Below are 13,067 nucleotides of genomic sequence, written 5' to 3'. Positions count from 1 at the left end.
AACATAAAATTTAATAAAATAATTTAATTATATTTAATATAAAGTGTATTGCATTTGGTGAAATAAATTTCAAATTCTTATGAATTTTTTCTTAAATATTAAGATAGGGCTAGAGAGCTATCTGTCTTCTTTGCTGCAGAACCAGACTATATCTTCTGTACCCCATAGGGTCCCCGGAGCCTTGACAAGAGTAATTCTTGAGCAAAGAGCCAGGAGTAAGTCCTGAGAACACGGTGTGTGTGTACTCAAATAAAAATTTAAGAATTTATCAATATCTCCCCTCCCCATTGGGACCCCTTCCACCAGCCCTGTTAGGACCCAAAGCATATGATCATTGAGACCACTGGAACTGTCAATGGCACACCACAGACCTATGCTACATGTCCCAATCATCAAATATGTTTTGGCATATCACAACATCCTTTTTTTTTCCTTTTTCCCTCTTTCTTTCATTTTCTCTCTTCTTCCCTCTACTTCTTTTCCCTCCGTCCTTTACTCTTCTTCATTCAATCCATTGCACTATATTTAATTATTTTTTTCTCCTCTCTTATCTTTTGTTTTCCTCTCCTTTCTCTCCTAAGCCATATTGTAACCAATTATTTATCTTTTCTTAACTCAATTATATCTTAAGAATTCAGACCCAGCCTATGAGAGTCAACCTAAGAATAAAACACTAATGTCTGTCTCTACGTGGGCATGAGTAGGTAGACAGTGGACCCTTCTCTCATTGCCAAACCTAAATTGTAAACAAGCCATGCCCAAATTGTACATAGCCCCTCTTAAATTATTCCTTTTATATTATTCCTCTTCCCCCCTCAGAAATCCTTCTAGCCTCCCATCTCTGAATCCTGACCTATTATCCTTACTTATTTAACCCTATTTACCCTCAGTTATTAGCACAGTAGGTACCAGGACCAACTTCCTCCTCCAACAAACCAAGTTCCCAAACCCATTGATTAGGGACACCCTCCCAGGCCCACATTACATGCCTTAGCAAGAAATTACAACCAACACACCTGCTGATACATGCTTCATGGCCCTTCTTCTTACCCTCCTAATCATGGATGGTTGCATGCCACTGACTCAGCCCCAGAAGGACCCCAGTCCAAGGACACTTCCCTTATGTGTACAATAATTTCTCAAACTCAACAAGATATGATGTGTGATGAAAAATGCCCGGGACTCCACCTACCACAAGAACATCTCAAAAGACTCAATGGGGAAGTCCATATTCCCTTTATGTGTTTAATACCTCTATAATAATATCTCCTAGTCTGTTTAATCCAAAAAAAAAGGCAGCCTCATAAACAGCATTTTTTTTGTTTTTGGGTCACACCCGGCAGTGCTCAGGGTTTACTCCTGACTCTATGCTCAGAAATCGCCCCTGGCAGGCACAGGGGACCATACGGGATACCAGGATTTGAACCACCGTCCTTCTGCATGAAAGGCAAACGCCTTACCTCCATGTCATATCTACACAAATAACAAGATCTCCAGCTACAGAAGGGGGATATTATCACCCATATCTGAGTGGAAAGTTTCCTGGCACCATAAAACAACCTTGGAATCTGCCAATGAGTGAGCATGGAGCAGGTAGTTATTCCCATGGCAGTATGCTTCAAGGGTGGAGAAACCCTGTATCTCTTAGGCCAAGGGAATTCCCGCTGTAATTTTTCCTATATTTCATGCCTAGGCAAAAAAAGATGATATACAATCCTTTTTTTAAAAGAAGTTGCTTGGTCTGGTTTTTATTGTTTGTTTTGTTTTGCTTTTCTTTTTTTTTTCTTTTATATTTCCATAGCTGATGGTTTTGGTTTTTGGCTTATTCTGTGTTTATTCTTTTTGTAATCTTGCTGATACTTCCTTATTGTTTGTTTCTGGTTTGTCTGTTTTACTACCCTTTTCTTCTTTTTTTCCTTCCTTCATCTAAATGGATATTTATAACACCTAGAGAGACTCCTAGTTTTTCTCTTTTTTGTTTGCCTTTTTTCTCTTTTCTTTCTTCCTTCTTCCCCCTGATGGTACCAAGGCCAGACAGTTAAATGTTCATTTGGTGGAAATGAAAACTGACCAGACATGAATACTGAATCCAAAGTCAACGACAACAGAATAAATACCCAATCTACAACAAGCTGTACCAGAGGGAAACAGTTGCACTAGCATTATGGGGGTAAAGAAGGGAGATGTGGGGTACATGCTGGGAACAGGGGTGGAGGGAGGACAACACTGGTAGTGGGAACGCCCCTCACTCATTGTCACTATGTGCCTCAAATATTACTGTGAGAGAATTGTAATTCACTTCAACCACAATAAGAATAAAAGAAAGCATTTATCAATATCATCCATCGCTTCTTGGCCTTTGGGCTAAGAACAAATGTAGTATCTATTCTTACCAGTTTAATATATGATATGTCCTTTATCTGAGGACAATATATTAAATGGATATTTGGAGCAAGGAATTAGAATAGAAGCTTGCCCTGTCCACTCTGTGCATTGACCTGGTATTCCAGTACTTGCAGGAATGGTACACCTCTGGGGAAAATAAGTTGCTTTCTAAAAGGGGAAAAAAGAATGTGTTGATATAATTTTCAGAAGGCTGAAATTTCCCTAGGGTAGGAATCTGTACAGTAGATAATGTGCTCTCCTTGCCTGCAGCAGACTCCATTGAATCTTCTACACCACACATCGTAGCTAAAGACCCCTGAATTGCCCTCTGAGCACAGCCAGGTTTAAGATGACCTACCAAATCCCAAAGAAAAACAATTTTAGAATTTGTAATGAAGCCATGTGTATTCACACTTACTTTTGAACTTTATCTGTGGCCATAGCACACATTATAAACTTTTCGAAATTTCCATCCTATTCTCATGAGGAAATGAAGAGTAAAATGAAGCTGAAAAAAGTACTCAAACAAATGTGATTATAATAAGAGTATACTCAAAATTCTAAGTTAGAGAAAGAAGTGATGGATGATCATTTGTGGAAAGTCGCAAAGCTTCACATCACTAATCATCAGGGAGATGCAAATCAAAATTACAATAAGGTACCATCTCACACCACAGAGATGGCACACATCACAAAGAATAAGAACAATCAGTGCTGGTGTGGATGTGGAGAGAAAGGAACGCTTGTTCACTGCTGGTGGGAATGCCATTTAGTCCAGCCTTTATGGAAAACAATATGGAGATTGCTCAAAAACTGGAAATTGAACTCCCATATGATCCAGCTATTACACTCCTAGGGATAAACCCTAGGAACACAAAAATAAATTCAAAAATCCCTTCCTCACCCCTATATTTATTGAAGTGCTATTTACAATAGCCAGACTCTGGTAATATCCAAGATGCCCTTCAACAGATGAAGAACTAAAACTGTGGTGCATACACACAATGGAATATTATGCAACCATCAGGAAAGATGAAGCCATGAAATTTTCCTATAATTGGATGTACATGGAATCTATTATGTTAAGTGAAATAAGAGGAGAGAGATAGACACAGAATAGTCTCACTCATCTATGGGTTTTAAGAAAAATTAAAGACATTACTGTAATAAGGCCCAGACAATAGAGTTAGGGGCCGGCGAGTTGGCGCTAGAGGTAAGGTGTCTGCTTTGCAAGCACTAGCCAAGGAAGGACCGCGGTTCGATCCCCCGGCATCCGATATGGTCCCTCTAAGCCAGGGGCAATTTCTGAGTGCTTAGCCAGGAGTAACCACTGAGCATCAAATGGGTGTGGCCCGAAAAACAAAACAAAAGAAAAAAAGAGTTAAGGGCTGGAAGGGCCTGAAGAACCGGCTCACACGTTGAAGCTCACAACAAACAGTGGTGAATGTTCTTAGGGAAATAACTACACTAGCAGCTAGCATGACAATGCTAAAGAATGAGAGAAGTAGAATGCCTGTCTTGAAAACAGGCAGGGGGTGGGGTGGGGCATTGGTGGTGGGAATGTTGCACTGGTGAAGGGGGAGTATTCTGTTTATAACTGAACCCAACTACAAACATTCTTGTAATCATAGTACTTAAATAAAGATTTATATTTTAAAAAAGGAGAATAATCTTGTTTTCTTTTTCTTTAAAAAATTGGTTTGGGGCCACACCTAGTGATGTTCAGAGCTTACTACTAGCTCTACACTCAGGGATAATTCCTGATGAGGTTCAGGGGACCATTATGGTGGTTCTGGGAATCCAACCTGGGTCCTCTATGTGCAGTGCAAATGCCCTACCCGCTGTACTATGGCTCAGGCTGCAGGAAAATAATTTCTTTAGAATAAATTACACCGACAGACAAAGCAGACTTGATACCATTTGCTGATATTTCATTTGAAGAACAGCAGAAAGGTCTATTGAGTCCAAACACTAGAATTCTTGTCTTTTTGTGATGTTAATTTTCCACAAGTGGCAGTTTGGATTTCTGGCAAGTGCTCTAAGCTCCATGCTAAGCTGCAGGGTCATAGTACTGGCTGAGGCACAGTGCTGGGGGACAAATTACTTGGAAAATGAGATGTTGGAGTGCTTTGTGCTTTTGGGGGCATGGTTTAGGGGGCCAGTGCCAGAGAAACACGGTGTTGGATGGGAGCAATGTTCAGGGCGCAACGTTAAGGGCGATAAAGGGTTGGTGCTCGAAAATGTGGGGTTCAGGTGGCACTGTGGGGCAGTGAATTCAGATGGTTATCGATGATAGCGGTGGCATCTGTTTTGGAGGAGGCCATCAATGAAGAATGCTCAGTCATAAGCACGGCAACCAGAGAGTGAGGGCTGGAGACACAGTACAGCTTGTCTATTTATTGGTCTGAGCATTCAAATGAGGATTTATACACCACCATTTCTGATTGGATGATCCTGCCAATGCATCACTCAACGTGAAATGTGATTTTTGCTCAGGAAGGGATAATTACTTCAAAGCTTTTTGTAGCCTTCATAAACTTTGAAGATGTGGTCTGTAGTGCAGTTGTAGAAATTTCAGCTTCAGTTCCTTGAGGATTTGAAGTCCATGAATACAGGAAGGGGAGGATTAAGAGGGGGCATTGTTGGTGGGAATGTTGCACTAGTGAAGGGGGATATTCTGTTTATAACTAAACCCAACTACAAACATGCTTGTAATCATGGTACTTAAATAAAAATTTATTTTCGGGGGTCGTCACACCAGGCAGCGCTCAGGAGCCACTTCTGGCTCTACACTAAGTAATCGCTCCTTCCAGGCTTGGTGGACCATATGGGATGCCGGGATTCAAACCACTGTCCTTTTGCTTCCAAGGCAAATGCCCTACCGCTGTGCTATCTCTCTGGTCCAAGATTTATAATTTTTTTTAAAAAAGGAGAATAATCGTGTTTTCTTTTTCTTTTTAAAAAATTGCTTTGGGGCCACACCCGGTGCAGCTATTTGGGGAAAAAATGAAGTCATAAAATTTGCCTATACATGGCTGAACATGGAGACTATTGTGCTGAGTAAAAAAGTCAGAGGGATAGAGGTAAATATAGAAAAGTCTCATGCACCTGTAATCCCAGGATAGTAATAATACCTAGAGATAATAGAGATGAGAGCCTGAAGGACCAGCCCAAGATATAAAGCTTACCACAAAGAGTGGCAAGCACATTTAGAGAAATAACTACACTAACAATTCTCATGACAATGATAGAGGGAGAAATACAATGCTTGTCTCTAAGACAGGCAAGGGATGGGGGAAGAGGAATATGGTGGACATTGGTTTTGGGAGAATTGTACTGGTGAAGGGTGTGTGTGTACCTTATGGTTGAACCCAATTTTGAACATGTTTGTAGCCACAGTGCATCGAGAAATTATTTCAAAAAAAGAAATAACCCTGAGCACAGCTGGGTGTGACCAAAAATAAATAAAAGGTAAAATAAAGGGAAAGTTGGTTAGAGATGACAATACAATTTTGTTTGTTTTCAAGCATATGTTCCTCAAAATAATTAAATTTTCAGTCTTACTTTTTGACCCAATTACTTCTTACTACTACATTTTTCTAAAACTATGTCTCTGAATATAAAAGAAGTTGGTTTTCTAATAGTTTTTGCTTTTTAGACTGATTTCTATCTTTCTATTTTGTGGAAAGAGATCATAAGTGTGGTGATCTGGGAATTAAATTCTCCAAATTGTATTTCATTTTTCTTCAAAGCTCAGTATTAATGCATCACATTTGTTAAATGCTTCATTTGAATTTTATAAGTTTTAAACAAACCTTTATTTTTGGTTGTAAAAAATTTGAAATGACTCACTCCCAGATGAACAATGAGACAAAGTTATATTATACAAATATGAACTTTGTGAGTTCATCAGATGAGAACTAACTCACCCATGGGGAAACCGGACAGAGAATTCCACAGGTGAGCGAGTACTGCTTGAGTTAAAGAAAAATGGGCTCAAGTCAGGAGACTAGATCTTCACAGAGAGAAGCAAGCAAGAAGACAAACAATTTTACCTACAGAGTATTTCCTGATATAAACAGAGACAAATAAAATCTCATCTGGACCATTGCATATCACTTGGGAGCATCAAAAATGTCTTATAAATCATTTAATGGAGCTTACTGCATAATAACTTGAATAACTACCCAGAAATAAAGTGCGAGTAGATTTCATCTAAGGTAACAGAAAATTGATCGGTTAAGCCCCCTTTTAAATCAATATGTCTTCTCTAATAAAAATAAAACTCCCTAAAAATCCAAGAAGAGTTAACTTTTAAAGGGCCAGAGAGATTGATCTCAGGCACAGCCTAGATCTTAGAACACCACCAGGTATAGCTGTGGAACCCTGGCTACTTGCTGGAGGTTCCCTGCAGGTCTACAGCATGTCGAGCCTGCAAAGCACCTTACTTTCAAGATCCTCAGGGTGAACCTTTGAGCTCAAGTGGCCAAGAATCCCCATGAGTGGCCTTCAGGCCCCAAGAGCTTTGCTGAGTCTCCTCTCCCCAACAAAAGAGAAAGAAATCTAAAGCATTAAAAGGGAAAATAGCTCACAGCAGGAAACCTCCATTAGGCCCTAAGTAGTTTCTTTTTTCAACAGATATGCAAAATCAGGAGAGAAAGGGATTATGTAGACAACATGTTAACAGAAAGAATTTTCAATTGAGTGGTTTCAAAATTGAGGGTGAAATAAGTAAGTCCCCTACAAAAGCAAATGCTGAGGGAATTGCTTCCCTGTGTACCTACATTATAAGACATGCTGAAAGGGGTTCGAGCTGAAGTGAAGGTAACGTAATAAGTAACCTTAAAATACAAATACACGCACAACATACTGCTAAAGAAAATCTACTCTCAGATTTTAAAAAAGCTAATACTGAAAGATGGTGGTATGCGACATATTATTTCTAGAATAATGGCTAAAAGACAATGTGCTTTTACAAAGCTTAGAAATATTTATTAGGACACAGAAATTTATAAATGATGTTACCTTCTACCAAACAATGAGACAAAGCCAGGATAATTTACAGAAAAGAGGGACGGGATTCTAGAGGTGAGACATGAAACTAAAACTAACATAGGCAAGGACTCTTTTATTCTATTTTGGGGGGGAGTTGGGCCACACCTGGAAGTGCTCAAGATTACTCCTGGCTCTGTGATCTGAAGTCACTCCTGACAGGCTCAGGGGACCATATGGGATGCCAACAATTGAACCCGGGTTCATCTCTTGTAGGGTGTGTGCAAGGCAAATTTACTACTATTATGCTATCACTCTGGCTTCTACATATTCAGAGATCCTGAGGTAAGGAGAAAACAGTGGGATAACAGTGGAGTACCCGCAGCCATAAATCTAGAGTCTGACCCTTCCTCTGGTTTTCATTTTCAGTGGTTGCCATGCACCTTGAAGTCCACCATAAGATCTTTTGCCTCAAGACTTTAATCCAGAAAGGACAGCATTTAAGAAAAAATGGAAATCGGTTGTTAGCACCAGAAGACACTGTATTAAAAAAACTGCTAAGGATTGTCATTTGAGCTGGGAAAATTTCTCAATGGACTAGAGCACCTGCTTTGCTTGAGGCAGGCTTGAATTCAATTTCCACCACCAAATGATGCCTAGTGTACTACTGGGAGTCACCCCCAAGCAACTCATTGGAAGTGGCTCCTGGGGACAGTTGGGCGTGGCTCAAAACTAGGGGGGAGGGAAATGAGCATAACATGGGGGACTCAGAAAATAACTGGCTTCTACTGCTTTTTCCTTAAAAGCCTAAGGTTATGAGTTTACTCTTTAGTGCTACCACATGCATGAGTGTGATCTGTTTTGTGTAAACCACTGGTCCACCAACAATTTCAAGAAAGTATGTGTGAGTGCAACTATGGGAGTATGAAGCCCAGTGAATTCTGCTAAAGGACCTGCAGGCACCTCGGCAGAGCACAGTTATTCTTCAATGAGCACCACATCCAGAATCTGTGTGTTCATCACACAAAAAGAGCATGACCCATAGAGAGCACATATGTAAACTCAATTAAAGGAGAACAACCATTGTTAGGCACCATGTCCTGGTATATGATCTGCAAGTATCACAACTAAACAACATGTGGGCATCAGAGTTAGACATGTATGCAATACCTAGTCCTCATAATAGCATCAATACATGTTAAGAAAAGTGGGTAAATAAATATATGCAAATATGTTTAAAATATATAATTTAAGAAGATGGAAAATCATCACACAATTACAATCTGAAATTCAATACAATTCACTGAAATTCAAGTGAATAAATAAAAGAGCAAATAAGAAAAAATGAAAAAGACAATTGTAATAACATTCCCAGGAATGTTTGTAATGTGACTAACCAAGAAAAAAAGCTCTAAATAAATACTATATTTATGAATAGTTTGGATGATCAGAGTGGGCAATGAGGAGAAGTTTCCATTCTGTTCTTTGGGATGGACTCCTGAGACCTGAACCTCAGCTACTGGCTTGAGCAAGGGAAGGTGATCTAGTAGAACCCAGCAGAGCATCCTGAGAAACCTTGGAGATAGACAGAGGATATTCTCATGACTTAGTATGTGTAATTTGTTTACTTGCTTGAATTTTTTTTTTTTTTTTTTGGTTTTGGGCCACACCTGGTGACGCTCAGGGGTTACTCCAGCTATGCACTCAGAAATCGCTCCTGGCTCGGGGGACCATATGGGACACCCGGATTGAAGCCCGGTCAGACCTAGGTCAGCCGCGTGCCACCACGTGCCACCGCTCTGGCCCCCTACTTGCTTGAAAATTTAATTATTGTTTTGGGGACTTACAATGCCATTAATAATGGTTTCTTGTGGACATAATTCCAATACCTCATCCACCAGTAGTGTACTTGTCTACCTTACCTCCAAAATAGGTTGTGGGTTGGAAGATATGGCATGGAAGTATGCGGGTCTGCATGAACTGTAGAGATAAGCGAATGAGCTTGTGTTTTAAGTCCCGTGTTTCATAGATTTTCTATTATCTCTAATAGAAAGTTTAGAGGGCTTCCCATTTGAACCCTCTGATTGGTTGACGAAGTTCCCCATTTGATTGGTGGATGAGATGTTACTTTTTCTATTCTACTCAGCCAATGAGCTGCGTGTTACCAGCTTGTAGCGATCCAATCAGATGGACTGGAGTGCGCAAGTCAGATACTATAAAAAGGCTCCAGTGGACCCTCTCAGTTCTTTCTGCCCAGCTTTTGGAGGTGTCTGAAAAATGGACCAGACCTACCTGGAGATTGCTTCTGAGGATCCCGTCCACATGGACACAGAAGAATCTGCACAAAATGCTCAGGAGGCCACGAAGTCGGAGGTAAAGCCAAAGATGAGGCGTCAGCTGCGCCGTCACATCTGCAGCCGGCATGGCCTGTCCCATCGCAGCAGCTACAAGAGCTTCGCCATTTACTTCCCCAAGGTCCTCAAGAAAGTCCATTCGGGCCTGAGCTTGTCAAGAGAGGCTGTGAGTATCCTGGACTCCTTCATAGAGGATATCTTCGAGCGCCTTGTGCAGGAGGCCATGCATTTGGCCCGAGTGCACAGCTGTGTCACCCTGACCGAAAGGGAGTTCCAGGCCGCTGTTCGGATGCTGCTGCCACAGGCGCTGGCTAAGCACGCTGAGATGGAGGGCACCGGGGCCCTTGTCTTGTACAACTCACACCACTGAGCACTGAATACCAAATTGAAACCCAAAGGCTCTTTTCAGAGCCACCCAGTTATGCAAAGAAAAGACCTGGAGCACAGTTGGGGGTTGGGAAGTTGAGTGGGGCTCAGCTAACCTGTGGCCGCCTCCTTGCAGTGATTCAGAGTACACCCAAATTGTATTCTAGGGGTTTTAAAGGTTCTTCCCGAATGGCTTTAGTTCGGTCCTGAGTGAGCTATGTTTTTTGTCTGTGGTATTCTGAGCAGTGTGCCCAGTAAGTCCTAACATAGCCCACACAGCCTTCTATCTTATGGATTCTCTTGAGGTACTCTGCTTTGCATACCCAGGGCACCTCAATTGTGCTTCCATGATTCATCCCAAGTGGTGCTCTGTTTTGGAGGGAAATTAAAGCAATGGTCAGCTCAGATCTGGCCCCAGCAGTAACGCTTTATTGGGGAGCTGCTTTTCCTAGCATGCTAAACAAGCCCTGTACCAGAGAAGTTCTCAATTAGGTCCCCTATGTAACTATACTTACAAGGCTCTGGCCCCTTCAGAGCAGCTTCTCTGTTTGGGAGACTCTTTGTGCACTCCCCAGTGCTGTTGTTTGGGGGTGGCACTCTTTTTTTTTTGTTTGTTTGTTTGTTTGTTTTCGACACACCCGGTGACTCTCAGGGATTACTCCTGGCTATGCACTCAAATAGCTCATAGGCTTGTGGGACCATATTGTCCTAGGCCCTGCGCCACTGCTCTGACCCCTGGGGGTGCCACTTTTGGGGCTTTCATAAACCCCCTCACTAGGGAAGCTCTATTGAGGGTGGTGAGCTGCTCTAAATCCTTTTCAGCAAATTAAGGAGCTGCATTAGTTTTCAATTAGGTCCAGCAATCTCCAGCTGGGTTATTTGCCAGGAATTTCTAAGGGGACTCCCCATCCAAAGATGTCCATGTGCCCTCCCAAGCAATACTTTGTTTTGCAGGCTGCAGGGAGGGTCTCCTGTGTTGTGTCCTCCTTGGGGATATACCCCAGAGTAGTTCTCAGTTGGGGGCCTTCTTGAGTAGCTGCAGGTACAGGCCTACTCAAGCAGTGCCACATGTTGGGCGCCCCCTCTGGGCTCTTTGTGTGGGGGAAGGCTGGGTTATTTGCCAGGAATTTCTAAGGGGACTCCCCCTCTAAAGATGTCCATGTACCCTCCCAAGCAACCCTTTGTTTTGCAGGCTGCAGGGAGGGTCTCCTGGGTTGTGTCCTCCTTGGGGGTATACCCCAGAGTAGTTCTCAGTTGGGGGCCTTCTTGAGTAGCAGCAGGTACAGGCCTACTCAAGCTGTGCCACGTGTTGGGCGCCCCTTCTGGGCTCTGGGTGTGGGGGAAAGAAACCTGTTCCTCGTGGTTGTGGTTCTCTGTTCCCTAGCAGGGCTTCTGAGCGGGAATTCAGACATAAGTTCAGCTCATTAGCACCTAGGGCTCCAGATCTTACTGTTTGGGTGGGAATAGGAGCCAGGCATGCCCAAGAGGCAGAGCTCTGTTCTAGGACTCACCAAAATGGTGCTATTTGGGGACCCAACCCAAGTGGCATTCTGTTCCAGAATTCACACCCAGGCTCAGGGGGATGAGCCCTCCTGAGTAATATTCTGTTCCAGGGTCTCATGGAGCAGTGCTCTGTCTGTAGGCTGGAGGGTTCTCCTGAACTATACTTAGAAGGCTCTGGCCCCTCCAAAGCAGCCTCTCTGGCTGTCGAGCTTTGGCGATGATGGGGGTGTCCGCCGCCATCCTGCAGCGGCCAGCTGGGCAAGTGCCCCCACAAAGCCAGCATAGTCCCACAGCGTTGCGGGTGCATGAGCGACAGTGGTGGGTGCCGTTGTGTCAGCAGGGTCCCTTCGGGGCGACCAGGGCCTCTTAAAGATAGGCCTCCCCTAGCCCGTTGTTGCTTTCCCCCTTCTCCTCGTTGGGGGGAGAGCCGGCCCCTCATCCTGGCAGGTGGGGGCCGCTGGCTGAGCTGCCGTGGCGGGGGGGACGGCGGGTCCCCCCCCCCCCGCGGGCTCGGCGCACACGGACCTGACCGCGGATGCTCGCACATCTCTTTGTGGCCCCTAGAAGAAATTAAAAAAAAAAAAAGCAGCCTCTCTGTTCTGGAGGCTCTTGATGCGCTCCGTAGTGCTGTTTTACTGGGGAGGCACTCTTGGGGCTTTCAGGAACCCCCTTCCCTAGCAAAGCTCCATTGAGAGTGGTGAGCTGCTCTACACTATGTTTAACAAATTCAGGAGCTGCATTAGTTTTCAATTAGGTCCGGCAATCTCCAGCTGGGTTATTTGCCAGGAATTTCTGAGGGGATTCTCCCTCCAAAGATGTCTGTGTGCCCTCCCAAGCAGTCCTTTGTTTTTCAGGCTGCAGGGAGGGTCTCCTGGGTTGTGTCCTCCTTGGGGGTACACCCCAGAGTAGTTCTCAGTTGGGGGCCTTCTTGAGTAGCAACAAGTGCAGGCCTACTCAAGCTGTGCCACGTGTTGGGCACCCCCTCTGGGCTCTGGGGGTAGGGGAAAAGAACCTCCCTCGGGGTTGTGGTTTTCTGTTCCCTTTCTGGTCGTCTGAGTGGGAGAACTCAGGCATTTCAGCTCATTAGGCCCTAGGTCTCCAGATCATTACTGTTTAGGTGGGATTAGGAGCCAGACACTCCCAAGAGGCAGAGCTCTGTTCCAGGACTCACCAAGATGGTACAATTCTGATTGTGCTATTCACCAACCCAAATGGTGTTTTGTTCCAGAAATCACACCCAGGCACAGGGGGTGGAGCCCTCCTGAATAATATTCTGTTCAGGGTCTCATGGAGCAGTGCTCTGCCTGTAGGCTGGAGGGCTCTGACCCCTCCAGCGCAGCTTCTCTGTTCTGGAGGCTCTTGCTGCGCTCTGTGGTGCTGTTCTTTGGGGATGGCAGTCTTAGGGCTTTCAGGAACCCCCTCCCTAGCAAAGCTCTATTGAGAGTGGTGAGCTGCTCTATGTCATGT

The 13,067-nt window shown here is 43.7% G+C and overlaps 1 protein-coding gene and 1 non-coding gene across 2 annotated transcripts; both read left to right on the top strand.

Annotated features, from left to right (window-relative positions):
- The first annotated feature begins 2,344 nt into the window (after window positions 1-2,344).
- On the top strand, window positions 2,345-2,535 carry LOC126000025 (U2 spliceosomal RNA). Its single transcript, XR_007492426.1, has one exon. It is a non-coding gene; the product is annotated as a U2 spliceosomal RNA (small nuclear RNA).
- Window positions 2,536-9,654: 7,119 nt separating this feature from the next.
- On the top strand, window positions 9,655-10,101 carry LOC125998942 (late histone H2B.L4-like). Its single transcript, XM_049766958.1, has one exon. The coding sequence runs from the start codon at window positions 9,655-9,657 to the stop codon at window positions 10,099-10,101; it is 447 nt and encodes a 148-aa protein (XP_049622915.1).
- The last annotated feature ends 2,966 nt before the right edge of the window (window positions 10,102-13,067 follow it).

This window comes from Suncus etruscus, chromosome X (assembly GCF_024139225.1).
Source record: "Suncus etruscus isolate mSunEtr1 chromosome X, mSunEtr1.pri.cur, whole genome shotgun sequence".
NCBI lineage: Eukaryota > Metazoa > Chordata > Mammalia > Eulipotyphla > Soricidae > Suncus > Suncus etruscus.
Note: the sequence above shows the minus strand (reverse complement) of the source record. Positions and strands in the feature narration are given on the sequence as shown.

Coding starts and splice junctions, on each gene's coding strand:
- LOC125998942 (XM_049766958.1), top strand. CDS start 9,655: ATGGACCAGACCTACCTGGAGATTGCTTCTGAGGATCCCGTCCACATG.